This window comes from Peromyscus eremicus, chromosome 2 (assembly GCF_949786415.1).
Source record: "Peromyscus eremicus chromosome 2, PerEre_H2_v1, whole genome shotgun sequence".
Taxonomy (NCBI): domain Eukaryota; kingdom Metazoa; phylum Chordata; class Mammalia; order Rodentia; family Cricetidae; genus Peromyscus; species Peromyscus eremicus.
Window position 1 is genome coordinate 146,845,400 of NC_081417.1, and position 18,156 is coordinate 146,863,555.

The window sequence follows — 18,156 nt, forward strand, 5'->3', positions numbered from 1 at the left end:
CACCCCCTAATAGTGCCTTTCCCTTTGGGATTAGGAGCTCCAATTATATTAAAACTACCACAGGTGCTGTACTGCCATAGTCTACCTACCCCATCAGCAGATCCGTAATTTGGTAAATTGCACAATGTTCTCAAAAGCCAGGTAGCCAAGAGGTGCTGATTTCTTGCTTTTCTTCTTCCTCTCTCACCCTCTCCACAAACCGGGGATATGTGATATATTTGAAGGGGAGTGAGATGTGTGCATCCTCTCCATTGTAAGTTGGACCTCAGTAAATATTAATTCATGTAAGCCACATTTTAACATTTGATGCTGTGTTCATTTCTAAATATTTTGGGAGTTTTTTTTTTAATTTTATTTGAGTATGTGGGTGGGGGTTTGGTTGGTTTTCTGCTTTTTTGATTATGAGCCCCATCCACCGATGAGGGTGCTGGAAACTGAACTTAGGTCCTCTGGAAGAGGACTTATAACTATTGAGACATCTCTCCGAGCCCTGGTGGATTTTGATTTTTTTTTTTTTTATTGGCCATTCAGTTCTTTATTAGACCATCAGGTGTTTTAGACAGACACAGTATCACGGCTTCACAGAGTTAAACAAATGCAATATAAACAAAAGTAACACACCTTAAAATAATATTCTACAACAGAGAAAGAAAAGAAAAAGAAATCCTGCATTGTTACAGGGTTTTACATAATGTTGAATGCTTTCTATATTCTTGGAGGAGGTCTGGCTGGCTGTCATGGATTCTCCCATGAAGTCTGGTTATTGCGTTGTAACTTGGGGTTTTTTTTGTTTTTTTTTTTTTTTTTTGCTGAATGCTGTTTATTGGAGGGAGGAGGTCTTAAATACAGGCTTACAGCACAATGGGAGAACCCCGGAGGGCAGATTCGCTACCGATGTTTTACAATCTTGCATCTGAGCTGTTAACGCCCAATATGCAGGATACACAGACAAGGAACTTCCCTTAAGCATTCAGGGGGAGGCCTTTGAGACAGTTTCTTGCTATGTAGCCCAGGTTGGCCTTGAATTCTCCAACTCACTGATCCTCCTGTCATGGCCTCCTGAGTACCAGGATCACAGGTCTGTACCACCAAAGCCAGCTGTAGTTTATGAGTGTCTGTGGGGGTATGTGCACCTGACAGCTGGTACCCCTGAAGAGCAGAAGAGGACATTAGATCCCCTGGAGCTGGAGTCACAGGCAATTGTGACCCACCCAGTATGAGTCCTGAGGACCAATCTGCTTAACCACCAAATCATCTCTCCAGCCCGTTTGTGACCCTTAATGTATTTTCTAGACTAAAGCAGCTCAGTAGAAGAGTGTTCATGGAGTCGTGCAAGCTCCTGCATCCATTTTCCAGCAGAATTACAGAGAGAAGAGACACAGACCCAAGGATTTACTTAACCAGCATATCCCACGATGAGAATTGAAAGTTAACGGGGGATGACAGAGCGAGGGGGATAATGACAGGGTGTCAGTCACTCTTAAGGTGCAGGTCTGTGGTAGACTTGGCTAGCGCATCGCATGCAAGGTCCTAGGCTGGATCCCCAGAAAACAACAACAAAAGAAAGTAAAGAAAGAACACCTCGCCGAGGCTTTCATAAAATTGGCAATGGAAAGAGAACCTTTCCCATACAGGTACTTTGCATAGTCTGCATGACATGAGAACACAGTACAAGGGCAGCAGAGATTTGATCCAGTTCTCATCGGGAGGGAAATGCATAGGTGACCAGGTGTGGGACAACAGCTGTCCCAGGAAAGCAGAGTGCGTGCACGCCCTGCAGAAAGCTCTGGAGCCACAGGCCTCGCTTTCTGCACATCTCCCTTCCCAAACCAAGCCCTGCAAAGAAGATGTAAGCTCCTGTCAGGGATATGATTAAAAACCCGAGGCACAATTCGGACCGGAAGATTTCAGAGCCGTCTCCCCGGGTCCTGAGGCTTAAAAACCCAGCCGCTGTAGTTGAAAACATCCGCTTGCTAATAGGAGAAGGGGAGCCGGAGCGGCAAGGCAGAAAAGGGCGGGAAAATGAAGCGCTAAAGAAAGAAAGAACGGGCCGGAGGGGAGGGGCAGAACCTGCGCCTGGAGCCAATGAATAGGGCCGAGGCTGCGGCGCGTGCGCCAGGCCGCAGCGCGCGCAGGCGCGCGCGCCCAGAGATCTCGCGGGAGAAAGCCGTTGTCCGTGCCGGCGCGGCTGCGGGGAGGCAGGTGGGAGGGGCGGGGAGGAGAGTGGAGGCGGGAGCGAAGTCTCGCGAGAAGAGGCAGTTGCCGTAGCGGAGCCCTCTGGCTCTGGGAGAGTGTGTGAGTGGCTGTGAGCCGCCGCCGGAGCCGCGGACGGTTTGCCGAGCCCGTTAGTGCCGCTGGCCCAGACTCCCGCCGCCGTCATGTCCCGCTACCTGCGCCCCCCCAACACGTCTCTGTTCGTCAGGAACGTGGCCGACGACACCAGGTGAGAGCCCCCGGGGGCAGCTACTGCGCGGGGGAGGCCGCGGGCGCACGGCGAGCGAGCAGCGAGCGGCGGCGGCGGCGCGGGGGAGGGGCGGGGCGAAGATGGCGGGGCCCGCGCGGGGCCTAGGCCTCGCCGCCGGCCTCTGCCGCCGGCCTCTGCCGGCCTGCGGGAGCGAGGGCGGGCCCCGGGCCGGGCCACACCGCCGCCGGGCACTCGGGCCCCTTCCTCCCCGCGTGCTCCTCCTGGCTTATCCAGTCCGGCGGGCCGGACGTCTGTTCCTCATTGATCCGACGTCCACGTTCCACGGGGTGCACGCCCCCTCGCCTCGAAAGGAATTTTTGTTGTTGGAAGGGAAAAGGTTGCCAGGCGGGGCGGCACCGGCCTGGGATCCCATCACCCGGGGAGGCTGAGGCGGGAGGGTTGGCGCGAGTTCGAGGTCAGCACGGGCTACGAAGTCAGGAAACAGAAAAGGTGCTAGTGGAATAACGGGGAGGGGGAGGGTGTCCGTGGCTCTGTTTTCCACGGCGGTGCGGGTGCTGGTTAATGGGTTAGAGATAACCGGGGAGAGAGGAATTGTTGAGGTTTGAGAAATTACAGTTTTCCGGTTAAATGGAATATTCCCTCCTGCTTCGCGGAAATCGCTTTGAAAACGGAGTGCTGAAGAAATCTCTCCCGTTAGGACCTTCATAGTTAACTTAGATGAACTGAGGCGGTACTTAATTAAGTAGACCTTGTCGTCGGGCGTAGTCCCAGCACTCCGAAGACTGTAGGAGTTCGAGGCCAGCCTGGTAAAGGCTTTGTTTTCAAATGTACCCTTGCTTTGAATTGCCCTCGGAGTTTTTTTTTGGGAGAGATGTTTATCACACGATGTTTCTCATACTTCGTGTTTGTAAATAATCTCCAAAGAAAAACTGAGTTTTTTGTTAGTGTTGAGGGGTTTTGTTTCCTCTTGTCATTACGCATAAAACAAAAGTGGTTTATTAACGGCCATAAAAATCTCCCGTTTGTCATTTTAGGTCTTAAGGATTTGGATACTGTGGTTTTATTATGTCACGATTTTGTTGGCCGACCTGTTGAACAATTTTAGGGTAAAATGGGTATGATGGCCCAAGCCTGTAATTCCAACACTTGGGAGGCAGCGTTATGATTGCCTTGAGTTCAAAGTCAACTTGGGCTAGAATGAGACCCTGCCTTAAAAGAGGAAAGTATTTTTCAGGACAGGGTGTCTCTGTAGACCAAGCTGGTCTAGAATTCCAGAGATCCGCCTGCCTCTACATCCCAAGCGCCGCCCCCGCCCCGGCTTGGTGATTGTTTTTTGGTTTTTCGAGACAGGTTTTCTCTGTGTAGCTTTGCACCTTTCCTGGAACTCACTTTGTAGACCAGGCTGGCCTCGAACTCACAGAAATCCTCCTGGTTCTGTCTCCCGAGTGCTGGGATTAAAGGCGTGCGTCACCACCGCCCAGCGGCGGTGATTGTTTTTAAAAACAGAAGACATGCCTTTTATGAACTGTAATAGGCTTATAAGCACCACCACCACCACCACCCCTTCTCTTTCTGGAGACAGGGTTTCAGAGACAGGCTATGATTTGTCTTTGAACCTACTCTTAACTTTCTTTTTTTTTTTTTTGTTTTGTTTTGTTTTGTTTTGTTTTGTTTTTTTGTTTTTTCGAGACAGGGTTTCTCTGTGTAGCTTTGTGCCTTTCCTGGAACTCGCTTTGGAGACCAGGCTGGCCTCGAACTCACAGAGATCCGCCTGCCTCTGCCTCCCGAGTGCTGGGATTAAAGGCGTGCGCCACCACCGCCCGGCTTGAACCTACTCTTTATCCTGCCTTATCCATCTCCATCGTTGGATACTGACAAAAGATACCATGCCCAGCACCACAGAGTGCTTTCTCTCCACTCCCCCTTTTTCAGCTCAGACTGTAGCCCAGGCTGCCCCTGATCTCGTTAACAGTCTTTCTACCTTAGTTTTTCCAGTTCTTGGGTTACAGGTGAGCTGCCACACTTGGGTTTTATTTTTGTGTCAATTGTTTGTTTGGTTTGTTTGTTTGTTTGTTTGTTTGTTTGTTTGTTTTTGTGACAGGATCTCACTATGTAGCCCTGGTTTACCTGGAACTCACAGATTCCCCCTGCCTCTACCTTCACAGTGCTGGAGTTAAAACAGAAAGGTGGGCTACCTGTTGTATGGTGTAGGGGAGGGGTTGTTTGTCTTTGAATTTTTTGAGACAGTTTCTTCATATAACCTAGCTGTGCTGGAATTCATTCTGTAAACCAAGCTGGCCTTCAATTCAGATCCACTTGCCTCTGCCCCCAAGTCCTGGGATTAGCCTTGTGCCACCTTTGAAATTCAGAAGGCTTGTTTGTTTCAGGTTTGCCAAGACAAGACAGGGATAAAGGATCCATGGGTTATACTAATATCAGCCACAATCCTTACATTCCTTAAGATAATATTGAAATGTAATTGCAAGAACATGAACATAAAAAGTTTGAGTTTTTTCATGATGTTTTAGGTCGGAAGATTTACGTCGGGAATTTGGTCGTTATGGTCCAATAGTAGATGTTTATGTTCCACTTGATTTCTACACTCGACGGCCAAGAGGATTTGCATATGTTCAATATCCTTTCTTCAGATGGATGATTAGTGAGGGGTGTTGAAGTTTGAAATTCAAGTTTTTATGTAAGTGGTAACATCTAAAAAAATAGTCTGTTTTTGTTCTCTAATGTCTTATGTCTTCAAATCTTTTAAAATTCTGATTCATTGCTCTATTTCTTAAAGTTAATCCAAAAATAAACATTTAAATTCCCATCCATGCTGCTGAAACTCAAATCAGTGATTATAATATGTGATTTAAATTTGAATACTTTGGTTGCTACCACCTTTGATATAAGTCAGATTAAAAGTTAATGTGTTCTTGTGCTTAGCAATTAAAGTTTAGTAATCTTGTTTGTTATTTTGAATCACTTGATCAAAAACAAATTGTATAACAATGAGGTAAACTTCTTTAATATTGTCCCCTAATTTGCTGTCCTCTGTTGTTACCTCAGAATGTAAAGCTGTACAGTTATGGCGACCCCAAAGAGAAAGCATGAAAGAACTTTAGAGTAGAGTTCAACACTTAAGGCAAGTAGACAAGCCAAAGACCTCTTAAGGATCAGGCTTGAAGAGAAGGGAGAGTTTGGGAAAAGAAAAAATAAAGAAAAGCTGGAAGAAGGACAAGCCTAATGGGAGACAAAGCCTCGATTTATCCACAAAGGGGGAAAAGGTTGTTTTTCAAAGTTAAAGATAAAGCCATCTGTCATATTTGACCAAGCATCTCATGACAAGTCCTTCTGACAAGCACTAAAAGAGTTAAAGGTCAAGATGAAGTTGAATGATGGCCAAGATTAAAGGAGTCATACCTGATGTATCCTACAGAATTACTACTTTCCTTTTTTTTTTTTTTATGTTTTGCAAGCAGTTAATTTTCATAATTATGCTGGTTTGGTCTAGTGACAAAACCTGTAACTTGAATTTGTGTGGGCCTTTGACATTGTGATTGTGGTCTTGTATGAGTGTATTTTCTCCTACCTTACCAAGTTAAAGTACAGCAAAGTACAACATTGTTTTGATTAAATTCAGCATAATTGGGTTTTAGACAGGTCGTCAGAGGCTCTTTGGAATAGCATGGGGTACTTAAACCCAGCCACAGAGCCGTACCTGAAGGGGAGAGACAGGTGCATGCACTGGGGATTACTTAGAAAAGAGTTGGGATGTTCTAGGATATAGCCACTACAAATATGTAGAGATAGTTTCCTTTTGGTTTGTTTTTGGTTTTTTGTTTTTAAGTAGCTTCTGGTTCTTAGAATCCTGCTGGCCCTGCATAGCTTAGCACATGCAGTAGATCAGTTGGCCCTGAATGGATTGCAAAGGGCCTTCTTCATGGTATGGGTCCTAATCAGGATATATGACAAATGATCCTTGACTTAGAGTTTCAGGTGATCTTATTTCTGACCTTCTGTAAGGTCATTTCCCTGCCTAAAATAGGAGGGGTGGAGGGTGAGGCTGTGAATTCAAAGTCAGGAAACTTCCTTGTTGCTTAAATTCAGTTTCTTGAAACTCTGACCTTGTAAATTTCTAGTGAAACTCAGAGGGAAAAGCCAAAAGCTGCTCATGTGGGGCCAGTGGTCAGGAGAACCTTGTGGGTAGTTATAAAACTTAAAGGATAATAATGCCTGTGTCTGGCTTCATTAAATACATTGATCCAATCTGGTTTATAATGTTGATGGGGGTTTATGTGGTTTGAGGTAGCCTGGGGACAGTGTCTCAGCACTAGTTTACCTCGAGTATGTTGTTGTTGTTGTTGATTGATAGTAATGGGTAGTTAGTTATTCAGGGAATCCGGAGTAGGGTGGTAAATATAAATATTTGTTGATGGCCAATATAGTGATACCTGGCTATCCCTACTGCTGCTGTGTCTTTGATGTGCCTCTTCTCAGTTAGTCTTCTCTTCCTATCCTTGGTTTAAGAGGTAGGTAAATTAAAGAACCTTGCCCTCTAGGCTAAGATTCTGTTTTTAAGGCTAGCACCCAAGAATGCTTTGCAGTATTCATAATCTTTGTAGCTCTTGATGTAAATAATTTAAAACTATACTCTGTCTCTTGATAACAAAGTAGTATGCCTATTAAGTGAACTAATTCCTGTTAGTTTAGCACCTAAGTGCAGTTAACCTTGAGGGATGCTTATTTACAGCATTCAGGATTCTAAACTATCAGCTTTTTGATAAAAGTTGAAAACACAATTATTTGAGACTTTGGAAAACCTCTCCTGTTAATCCTACTCATAATGGGCTCAGGAAGAGAGCTTGAGGTCTATGGCCCTTAGTTACTTTTGGAACAAAAAGTGGAAATCTAGTGATAGGCTGAAGTAAACTGTATTTTATCTGTGGAGTAAAATATATAAGTCTTGAAATGAATGTGTCACTTGGGGATATTTTCTTAATTGGTGCTCCAAACCTGCACTTGATGATGTTTCAAGAAATAGCACTGGTTGTGCTTAGAGTGGCAATTTTTAGGATATAGTGAAAATCTATTCTAAAAGTCACCTCTTTTTCTCAGGTAGGGCCTTTTGTGTACTTAGCTCCCATAAGAATGGTGGGTTTTTTTTTTTTTTTTTTTTTTTTAAAGATGTTTGGACAAAATAACTGTCAACCTAGAGGTTCTCAGAATACTAATGTTGACATGAGAGAGGCAGTTTCGTTTCTCAGATGAAAATTGGATGCCAACAGCTTTCTACTTAGTGCTGATAATACTGCCCTGATTCTTAAGTGGGAACCAGTCTGAAATGCTTTCTGCAGGAAGCTGTGGATTTAGTGTCATAGTTAAGCCTTTTCAGTCCAGGAGTCCTCGTGCCACTTGTTAATAGTGTGCTTTGACAGTCTGCGTGGATGGAATATGCATTTGGCATAGTGATTGAGTGTATTGTGTGACTCTGACTTAATGCCTATAAATGACTAGTATGCCTGTCTTTCTGTGCAGTGCAGGGAAGACAACTACATGAAGTAATAAATAGTATTGCCTGTATCTGAAAAAATTCTTTCATCTCTTGTAAAAGCATACTCTGCTTGCTTGCTTGCTTGCTTGCCTGAGAACTGACATCTTTTTTATTTGACAAAATATGAAAACAGTATTTTGGATTTTTTTTTTTTTTTTGTAAAAAAAATTTTGGTATCCAACTGAATTGACTGGCTTCTTTTTATATTTTGTCTTACAAAGTTAATTCTTAAGAACATGGGGACTTTTTTTTATAGTGTACCTTGGTAGTTCAGGTATAGCAGTTCTTATTACAACATGTATGTTTAATACATGTGTTTTTTAAAAGTGTATACTTTTTATAACATAAGATATAATTGCAACTGCTTTTATGCTGTAGTATATTAATGGCTGAGTCAACCAAATAGTTAAGTAGGGTCTGGATGAACAATATTGGGCGATTGTGAGTTGTTTCAGACTTTTGCAAACCCCTCATTATCAAAGTTTACAAAACTTCTCAAGCCCCTTAACATTTAGCACATTTGAGGATGTTCGTGATGCTGAAGATGCTTTACATAATTTGGACAGAAAATGGATTTGTGGACGTCAAATTGAAATACAGTTCGCACAAGGGGATCGCAAGAGTAAGTACCCTTATGCCTAACATGTACAGTGTGTTGCTCTTTAGACTGTTTTTTTTTTTTTCTCAAAAGTCTCTCTTGAACGTAAAATTAATTGTGTAGGTGCATAACTGGAAATGAATTCATAGGATTAAACTTGGGAAGGCCGTCTAGATTAAATAAGTGTTAGTTCCTTTCGGCTTTTCTGTGTGTTGACTCTCAACTGTGTGAGTATATGCTGCTGCATTTTAGTGCTACATGTTCTTTATAGGGCAAATCTTGAATTTCAGATAACTCTTGTGGTATAAGTTCCTCTAGTCAGAAGTAGTTAACATGTTAGCAAACTAATTGTGGGGAGACATTGAGAAAAGCCAATGTTTTTTTTTTGTTTGTTTGTTTGTTTTTTACATTTTATAAAATCTTTGACAAATAATTCACATAGTACACAATTTGCCTGTTTGCACAATTTGATAGACTTTAGTCCAGCATCCTCATAGGCCCATGACACCATCACCACTTTCTATTTTAGAACATTGCTGTCTTCAATTTCATACATACATACATACATATAACGTATGGTGATTACATTTCACCTTTATTTTTTTTATGAACATCATATTTGCAAGCCAATGATTTATTAGTGCTGGGTTTTTTTTGTTTGTTTGTTTTTTGTTTTTTTCAAGACAGGGTTTCTCTGTGTAGCTTTACGCCTTTCCTGGGACTCACTTGGTACCCCAGGCTGGCCTCGAACTCACAGAGATCCGCCTGGCTCTGCCTCCCGAGTGCTGGGATTAAAGGCATGCGCCCCCACCGCCCGGCTAGTGCTGGTTTTTTAACATTGAGCAGTCTTTTGATAAACATTTTTAAGGTAAACAAAGGTTAATGTTCACAATCTAGTTATGCCTCTCACACCAAAACAAAGGCATACCTTGAATTACAAAATACATTATTTACTTCCTTAGTGTAAGAGAAAGAGTGAGCCAGGTATAGTGACATACACCTTTAATGCTAGCACTCGGGGGGCAAAGACAGACATATCTCCAGTTTGGGACCACCCTGTCTACAGAGTGAGTCCAAGGCCAGCCAGGCCTATATAATAAGATTTTTGTCTCAAAAACAGAGGGCTAGAGAGATGGTTCTGTTAAGAGCACTGACTATTCTTTCAGAGGATCTGGGTTTGACTTCTAGGATCCACATAGTGCTAGCAACCCTCTATAACTCCAGTTCCAGAGGAATCAGGCCAGACCCCCTTCTGGGCTCTCTGGGCAATGCATGTGCAGACAGACATACATGCAGGCACATCACCCCTACACATAAAATTAAAACCTTTAAGGGAAAACAGTAATTCAGGAGTGTTATCCTACAGTATGAGGGTTTAGATGCTATGATTTTAATGTTTCTAAGTGTTTCTATTCTGTTCCTCTAGCACCAAATCAAATGAAAGCCAAGGAAGGGAGGAATGTATACAGCTCTTCACGATATGATGATTATGATCGATATAGACGTTCTCGAAGCCGAAGTTATGAAAGGAGGAGATCAAGGAGTCGTTCTTTTGATTACAACTATAGGAGATCTTACAGTCCTAGAAAGTAAGTGTGTGGGACACAATCATCTGCTGTTGTTTTAATGTTTGTAGCCAACTACAATGATATTTACCTTTAATCCCAGCTTCTCAGAAGACTGAGATGGGAGTACCACACGAGCCCAGGAGTTCTAGGCTCATTTAAACAATAAAATATTGTAAGGACCTGTCTTAAAAGTAAAGAGATGTTTATTAACATGTAAAAAAAAATTATTGTTTTTCCTTTTTATTTGTGTATGTTGAATGCTTCATTAAGACTAAAGGTGTTTTTGGTGCTTTATTTAAAAATTAAGACTATAAATAGACATTTGTCACTGTTTGCTTTTTCTGATATGCTTTTTAGCAGTAGACCGACTGGAAGACCACGGCGTAGCCGAAGCCATTCCGACAATGATAGGTAAATAATTTTGCTTTGAAAAAGACTTGTGTTTTTCAATTTCAGAGTGAACTTTTGCTCTAAAAGTAACAAATTTGATTAATATAGAATCTAATTTTTACTCTAATTGTATCTCTCCTCTGTTTTGAAAGATTCAAACACCGAAATCGATCTTTTTCAAGATCTAAATCCAATTCAAGATCACGGTCCAAGTCCCAGCCCAAGAAAGAAATGAAGGCTAAATCACGTTCTAGGTCTGCATCTCACACCAAAACTAGAGGCACCTCTAAAACAGATTCCAAAACACATTATAAGTCTGGCTCAAGATATGAAAAGGAATCAAGGAAAAAAGAACCACCTAGATCCAAATCTCAGTCAAGATCACAGTCTAGGTCTAGGTCAAAATCTAGATCAAGGTCTTGGACTAGTCCCAAGTCCAGTGGCCACTGATAGTATAAATCATGATACTTTCTAGGCATGTATCATTCATTTACTCATAGTTTGGTATACTTAAATTATCAGGAATACAATGTTGCAATGATGCGTTTTAAAAAAAATAAAATAAAAAACACTTGTTAGTTTTCCCTGTACCGGGCAATGGTTATAATTAAAATGATATGCTGTTGAGAAGCCACTCTTAAGAGTCCAGTTTGTTTAATGTTATGGGCAGCTACCAATTTGTGGTGTCTCTGTATATTTTTGTAAAGATTCTCATTTTTTATGCTTGAAGTATTTGGTGAAAAGATGTTGGTTGGCCATAATTTGCAACATTGTCTTATTAAAAATAAATTTTCATATCCATATTTGGTAGAACTGTTAACCTAGAAATGTAGCTTGCTAATTAGAATGATACAAAAGTGAAGTTGTAGCCACATTACAACACTGACTGCTCAGACACATTTAGGTTCAGGGTGGACCTTTATGTCTTGTCAAGATGTCTAAGCCCATGGTGATTATTTATGATGCAATGTGGAATAGGGTTTTTTTTTTGTTTGTTTGTTTTTTGGTTTTGTTTTTTGTTAACTCCACTGTCTGGGGAATGATGCCAACTAGGTTAAATAGTATTTTCAGGGAGATTGAACTTTTCACTGAAACATGGAGCCTTCACTGCTTTCCCCCCATCCCCCCCGCTGGTTTCTGAGATTTGAAACAAAAACTTAATTCCTCCTTAAGTTTTGAGCATGTCAATGATGGTGGAAATCATTTTAAGGGGAAAAGACTGTTCTTAGCATAGTTTCTCTAAAATTTAACTATTGTTGATCATTGTTATTTTGGGGTTTTGTTTTGTTTTTCTGTTAGGAGCAAGTAAACTGTTTGAAAGTACATTTTGTTTGTTTATATGCATAGTGTAAAACAAAGTGAATTTTGATGCTTACAGCACTTGGTCTGTGCGTTTGTATCAGTCTGCCTGCCCTCTTCATGAGGGAGGATGCTCTTTACACCTCAGTTTATTAATGTAGACAATTTGAAAAGGTGACACTCCCAGGTGATTCTGTGGTGCCGTGAATTTTTGGAAACAGTTGAGTTTTAAGTAAAAGCCACATCACTTTTTTGATTCATGTTTTTGAGTCATGTAGGACATGACTAAAGTAAGGAAGTGATACCCTTAAATATTTATAATTTCTAGTATTTCACTTCAAGGTCTTTAGGAGGCAATAAAGTGACTTGAAATGTCCAGTGTCATTTCAGAATAAAAAGCAAGCATCTTTAAAAATCTCAAACTGCTTGCTTATGGAAGTGAGTGGAGATATTGTAGGGGGACGATCCTTTTGGAGGATTACCTTATTTTTCCTTTCAATTTTGATTTTAGAAATATAGGCCTTGCTTGTAGAGAACAAAAGATGGTTTTTAAGAACTGTTTGTGGACTGTGTTTGGAGGATTAATTCTAGAATCTTTGTATATTTAATAGTATTTCTAACTTTTGTTTCTTTACTGTTTGCAGTTAATGTTCTTGTTCTGCTATGCAATCATTTATATGCACGTTTCTTTAATTTTTTTTAGATTTTCCTGGATGTATAGTTTAAACAACAAAAAGTCTATTTAAAACTGTAGCAGTAGTTTGCAGTTCTAGCAAAGAGGAAAGTTGTGGGGTTAAACTTTGTATTTTCTTTCTTATAGAAGCTTCTAAAAAGGTATTTTTATATGTTCTTTTTAACAAATATTGTGTACAACCTTTAAAACATCAATGTTTGGATCAAAACAAGACCCAGCTTATTTTCTGCTTGCTGTAAATTAAGCAAACATGCTATAATAAAAACAAAATGAAGGAAATAATGATTAACTGGAATTATTATAGTACTGAATGAGTCTAAAATAATGGAAATAATCCTTTGTAGATTTAGGAATATTTTAATCAGTGTTGACATTAGGCACAACTAACCTGCTCGGGATGATAGAACTTTGTCAGAAATCAACATCTTTTACATAGTATTTAAGAATTCCTTATGTCAAAGTCATTTCATGATTGTTCATTAAGCCTCTTGGGTTAAATAATATGAGAGGTTATTTAGTAGTGTTGATAGACATATTAAAATGAAAATTTGAACAAGCTAACTATAAATTTATACTTTCATTATTACAAAGTATCAGTTCTGCTCTTTCCCCTTCCTACTAAACAAGACATGTTGGGTTTTATGTTTATGACATGATTTTAAATTCTTTTTCATTGAATGTTAGTGAGCATTTAAATGATGACCACTTTGGGGAGGTGGTTTTGGGTATTTTTGTGGATTGAATTCTAGCTATTTTGCAGTAACAATTACAGCTGGTGATTTATTATTTATGCTGTGCCAGACATTGTTAAAGAAACTTGGTGATTTGTTCACTCTTCACAAAACCCTTTAAGGAAGATACTTCCCCCATCTCAGGAAACGAAGGCACAAATTAAAAGCTGTAAATAGCAGAACCAAGATTTGAGCCCAATTTGGTCCTTAAATTTTTTAAAAAACAATAGATGAAGAGGTACCACAATAAAATTGTGCTCATTCTCTGGAGAACTAGAAGGCATGATGTTGGTTTGTTTTTGTTAATTTATTTTTGCACTCAGACTGTTTAACTTGAGAAGCTTACACATTGTTTATGAAATGGTGTACCCAACAGAGCTTCACAAGGACTATATATACAGTTGCACTCATAGTAGGATCCTACTGAGACCTGATGAGGATTTTCAGTTTTGAGCTAAATATGAATCATATTGTTAACTTTCACAGTCGATGAGAACCTCCTGTGTGTCTAGCACTGGGCTCTATTGAATAGGATGGTTGTGTCAAGACTCAAGTGAAGGCTAACACTTAGCCTTTCTTTTTACTTAAGATCTCTGATTTTTTATTTTAATTTTTTTTTAAACCTAGTAAGCGAGAAGAAAAGTGAGAGATAATGAATGCTTCAGTGAGAAAGGACAGGTACTACATAAGAGTTTGAGCTATTAAGTTACAACCTAGGGAAAAGACCTGGGAACTACTGTACTATACTCTTGAAAATTTGGCCCAGTAAGCTGCTACATCCAGTTCAACTAACAAAATCCTGTATACCACAGAGAAGAATAAAGAGAAAACCAAACTGACAAACATCCTTCTTTTATTTAAGACCAAACTGCAGCTGGAATACCCAGTACAGTTCTGCTTACTACACTTCAAGAAAGATCTGAAAGCGGAAAAAAGAACCAAAGAAGGGCAGTTCAAGCGACCAAAGGGTGGGTGGAAGGTGCTGCAGTATGAATACTGTACGAATATTTTGACTCTGGTCTGAAAAGATAAAAGAATTATCGAAAACTACATGGAATAATTGAAGTCCCTTCAAGTTTGAAAGTAAGCATTTTAGGACAAATAAAAGGAAATTCAACTTTGTACTTGTGGAAACTAATCCCTAAATATGAACAGGTATATTGACTCATGGGTGGCAGATCCATGATAAGTTATTGGAAACTAGGATGTCTGAATATCAAGGAAGACAGCCATAGTCTCTAACAGTGCCTCTCTTGGTCTGTCTCAAACTAAATTGGATGGTAAAGGTATGGTCCAATATAAAGTTTTTCTTGATTATCTCTTAAAAGTCAGTTCCACTTACGCCAGTGTTGGCAGGTCTTGCCTTTGTTTATTCCAGTGCCAGTATTTTCTGCTTAACTGTTTGTTTTGTTGGCATCTGAGTTTATTTACTTGTATACCATGTGCAGTTTACATCTAACCACTCCTTCCCAGGTTAATTCCACTTATACTTGACATCCAACTATGAGGGCCCATCTCTTTCTCACCTCTTGGCTAGACAGTATGTTCAACAGACATTTATTGAATGAACCTTTACTGTGGGCAAAACATTATACTGGATAATTGGAGAATAGTTACTTACTTAGTAAGTACCTACTGAGCACAATCTAGTGAATCATTACAGTATGGCTACATCTTGAGGTGTATTGCGATATTTCATACCATTCATATACTAATGTAATTACAAAACAATACACTATCAGAGATAAGTAATTTTATGGTTGTCTGCCATTTAAAATTATCTAGTGTTTGTATCCCATGACTACAAATAATGAAGAAAACCTGTGATAAGCAGATTTATTGTGCAGTGATTAATATACTAGACTAATATAAATTGTTAACTTCTGGCTCAAACAAATAGATAATCCCCCAAATAACAAGCATTTAACTTTGCATTAAAACAGACCCTGGGTGCTATAATTAGATTATTTTGAGGCAGACAGCTGTTACCCCAATGGACTTAGTATATTCTGTATTGGAAAAAAAAAAATGTTTACCAGGTTAGACTTTTTAGTGATCTACTTGTACATTTTATAGGGGACGTATTCTGTGTATAGTTAATAACTTTATAGTGTCGCAAAATGTTTTAGATTCCTTGGTTCTTTGTTAGGATATTAACTTGTTTATCATAACATTGATTCCATCACATTTGAATTTTTGTTGTATTTTTGCCACATATTTAAAACAATGTCAAAATCTGAAATCTGGAAACAGTGTAAAGCCTTTATAACAATTTATAAAATGTAGTAGGATTACACATAAATGAAGGGAGGTAAAAATGAAGGTTATTTTATCTGTGTTAAAAACAAACTTTTTTCAGCCTGCCCAAACTTAAAAAGGCAGCAGGTACCAGGTGAGAATTTTAAATTTTGGCTTCATTTTTGTTGCTGTTTTTATTTTGAATCAAGTTGGAAATGCTTTTATAGTTTTATTTTCAAGGACACAATAAAAACTGATAAAAACTGAATTTAGCATTTATTTCAAGATTATAAATGACTAAATGTATTTTCTACCATTACAAAATCATTAGCATTGGATTGGTTTTAAAGATAGTTTCTATGTATTTAACAGTTATCTGTGCAGTTCATGGGTGTTTTGTTCTCTACTCCCCCTCTCCATTTTCTTTCAAATTGAGCTTAAGGGAGGAGAGAAATTGTGTGTTCTCGTGAGGATTTTGTTTTGTTTGTTAATTGTACTATTTTGAGTTTTAGGAGTTTCATTTGCGGGATTATAACCTTGTTCATTTATAAGTACAGTAATAGTACTTGACAGCTCTTAAGTTTTAAGTGTGGTAAAATAAAAAGGGCCCCTGTGGTTTGGGTAGCTGTAGAGTAAATTGTTTTAGTCTGTCTACTGTGGTTTCCATGTATATTAAAGGCTGTCAATATTACTAAGCACTTGCTGTGCCAAGTTGTGTGTTTTCCAGATATTCCTGCTTAACCTTAAATCACTTGTTTTCTGTGGGATGCCCACCATGTGGACAGGAATTTTTGCATACATACATCATTTCTTACTATCTTCTAACTTTACTAGGTAAAAAGTGGATTAAGTGTATTCCAAGATTTATAGGCTGTTTGGAGCTTGGGTGCTCCAAGCTGGCTTTTCCAAACTTCGGTTTGAGTTTGTGTTGTTGTGCGGCTTTTTTTTTTTTTTTTTTTTTTTAAAGCCATGTTCCTTTCTATAAAATACTGAGATTAAAAACTGAAACTTGAGCAATAGCCAGGAATCAGAGAGGATCATCAAAGCCTTTAGGTGTCCCAGAAAGGAAATGTTCTCAATTTTCAGTGATGACCTGATAGGTGAATTAAACAACTTGTCATCAACCAAGATATTCTATGGAAGATGACTCTCTTCTCTTAGATGTTTTCCTGTCTTTTCCTGCAAAAGTGTTGGTTATTAATGTTTGTGTATTTGTAAAGCTGGTTCACCAATCACCCTGTGTTAAAAGTGGAGGGTTTTTTTGTGAAGTGGGGGGGGGGTGGGATAAAAAGTTGAGGCATGTAAATTTTCATTAGTAACAGTAGTTTGTAAAGAAGTAAAAGAAAGGCCTTTGTAATCCAGGTTTTTGCAGATCACATTTCTTTGAATGCTGAAGAGTAAAATAAACTGGTCTAGGTGCTTTAAAATTCTTGGTTTTTCTGTAGACTTTGTTGTACCTTACAGGTATGACTACCCCAGTAGACAGTTTTGTTTCTGAGGTTTTAAAGCTATATACTTTGATTTAGTCATTGTCCGTGAAAATGTGAAAAAAGTGGTGCAGGCCTTTAATCCCAGCACTCTTGAGTCAGAGCCAGGTGGATCTCTTGAGTTTGAGGCCAGCCTGGGCTACAGAGCAAGTTCCAGGAAACTATACAAAAAGCTACACAAAAAAACACTTTGTCTCAAAAAGCCACACACACACAAAAAAAAAAACTACCCCAAAACAAAAAAAGAGGGAGGTGGAAAAAAATGAAGCTGTCAAATTTAGAACCATTTGAAATCCTCCTACATATATTTTGTACTTAATAGATTGAAAGTAAGGTTGTTATCATGGAGACCATAATATACACTACCACCAAAATACAAGAAAGCTTATACCGTATGTGGCTACCAGACTTCATGAGTGCTTTTTGTATTTGTTGGTGTTCTGCCTCCTAAGTAATGGGCTTATGGATACACTTTTATTAGTAATCTTTCTAAGAAATGAGGTGTTTATTGAATCAGTTTATAAAATGACTTAAGCATTTCGGTCCCAAACTAGAAACCTAGTTATATTGCTTCATTCTAACATAACAAAAAACAAATGTATAGGCAGAGGCACAAAAAAGATTTTGACATTAGCTTTGTTCACAGGTTACACTAGGACATCAAATGTTAATCCAAACTCCCCTCCATATACTTTCTGAAGTTTGCATGAGAAAGTATGGCCTTCATGTGGGATTGCTAACTAGTTTAAAGCACTCCATCTTAAAACAAATAGGCTATTGCTGTTTGTTTGTTTGAGACAAGGTCTCAATGTAACCCTTGCTGTCCTAGAGCCTCAAACTCCAATCCAGCTGCCTCTGCCTACACACTCTTAAGGACTTTTGCTAGTTTGAATCCTGTTAATTTTCTGTAAATCGTGGAATGGGGAAATTTTTTATTAAACTGTCTTGAACTTAACATTTGTAAGGTCACACAAGTTGTTTGGTTTCATTTTTTGCTGTTAGCACTGTAGCACTGTTTAGTCTAGCTGGGTGCACAACTTTTAATCTCATGGTTCAGAGACCCTGTCTCAGAAGAAAGGTTCAATTTACAAACAGTAAGCAAAGCAGTAGCCTCACAGGCTAACCGTCATATCCAAGATTAGGTAGCCGCAAATCATTTAAATGAAAACGACCTACTG

The 18,156-nt window shown here is 39.4% G+C and overlaps 1 protein-coding gene across 5 annotated transcripts; it reads left to right on the forward strand.

Annotated features, from left to right (window-relative positions):
* The first annotated feature begins 2,215 nt into the window (after nucleotides 1–2,215).
* Nucleotides 2,216–15,759, forward strand: Srsf10 (serine and arginine rich splicing factor 10). Of its 5 annotated transcripts, XM_059255191.1 has the most exons (7): nucleotides 2,219–2,443; nucleotides 4,954–5,058; nucleotides 8,492–8,595; nucleotides 9,998–10,160; nucleotides 10,497–10,550; nucleotides 10,682–10,783; nucleotides 14,116–15,759. In XM_059255191.1, the coding sequence occupies exons 1-7, from the start codon at nucleotides 2,379–2,381 to the stop codon at nucleotides 14,174–14,176; spliced, it is 654 nt and encodes a 217-aa protein (XP_059111174.1). In that variant the 5' UTR covers nucleotides 2,219–2,378; the 3' UTR covers nucleotides 14,177–15,759. The 5 variants fall into 5 exon arrangements, with proteins under 5 accessions (XP_059111171.1, XP_059111174.1, XP_059111170.1 ...); XM_059255188.1 differs by lacking the exon at nucleotides 14,116–15,759 and having other exon boundaries at nucleotides 2,216–2,443; nucleotides 10,500–10,550; nucleotides 10,682–11,330; XM_059255187.1 differs by lacking the exon at nucleotides 14,116–15,759 and having other exon boundaries at nucleotides 10,682–11,330.
* The last annotated feature ends 2,397 nt before the right edge of the window (nucleotides 15,760–18,156 follow it).

What these genes read in the sequence shown, in the direction of transcription:
- Srsf10 (XM_059255187.1), top strand. Translation starts at nt 2,379, where the DNA reads ATGTCCCGCTACCTGCGCCCCCCCAACACGTCTCTGTTCGTCAGGAAC. An exon ending in AGATCTTACAGTCCTAGAAA is followed by an intron (nt 10,161 to 10,496) that starts GTAAGTGTGTGG and finishes TATGCTTTTTAG; the next exon opens with CAGTAGACCGACTGGAAGAC. An exon ending in AGCCATTCCGACAATGATAG is followed by an intron (nt 10,551 to 10,681) that starts GTAAATAATTTT and finishes CTGTTTTGAAAG; the next exon opens with ATTCAAACACCGAAATCGAT.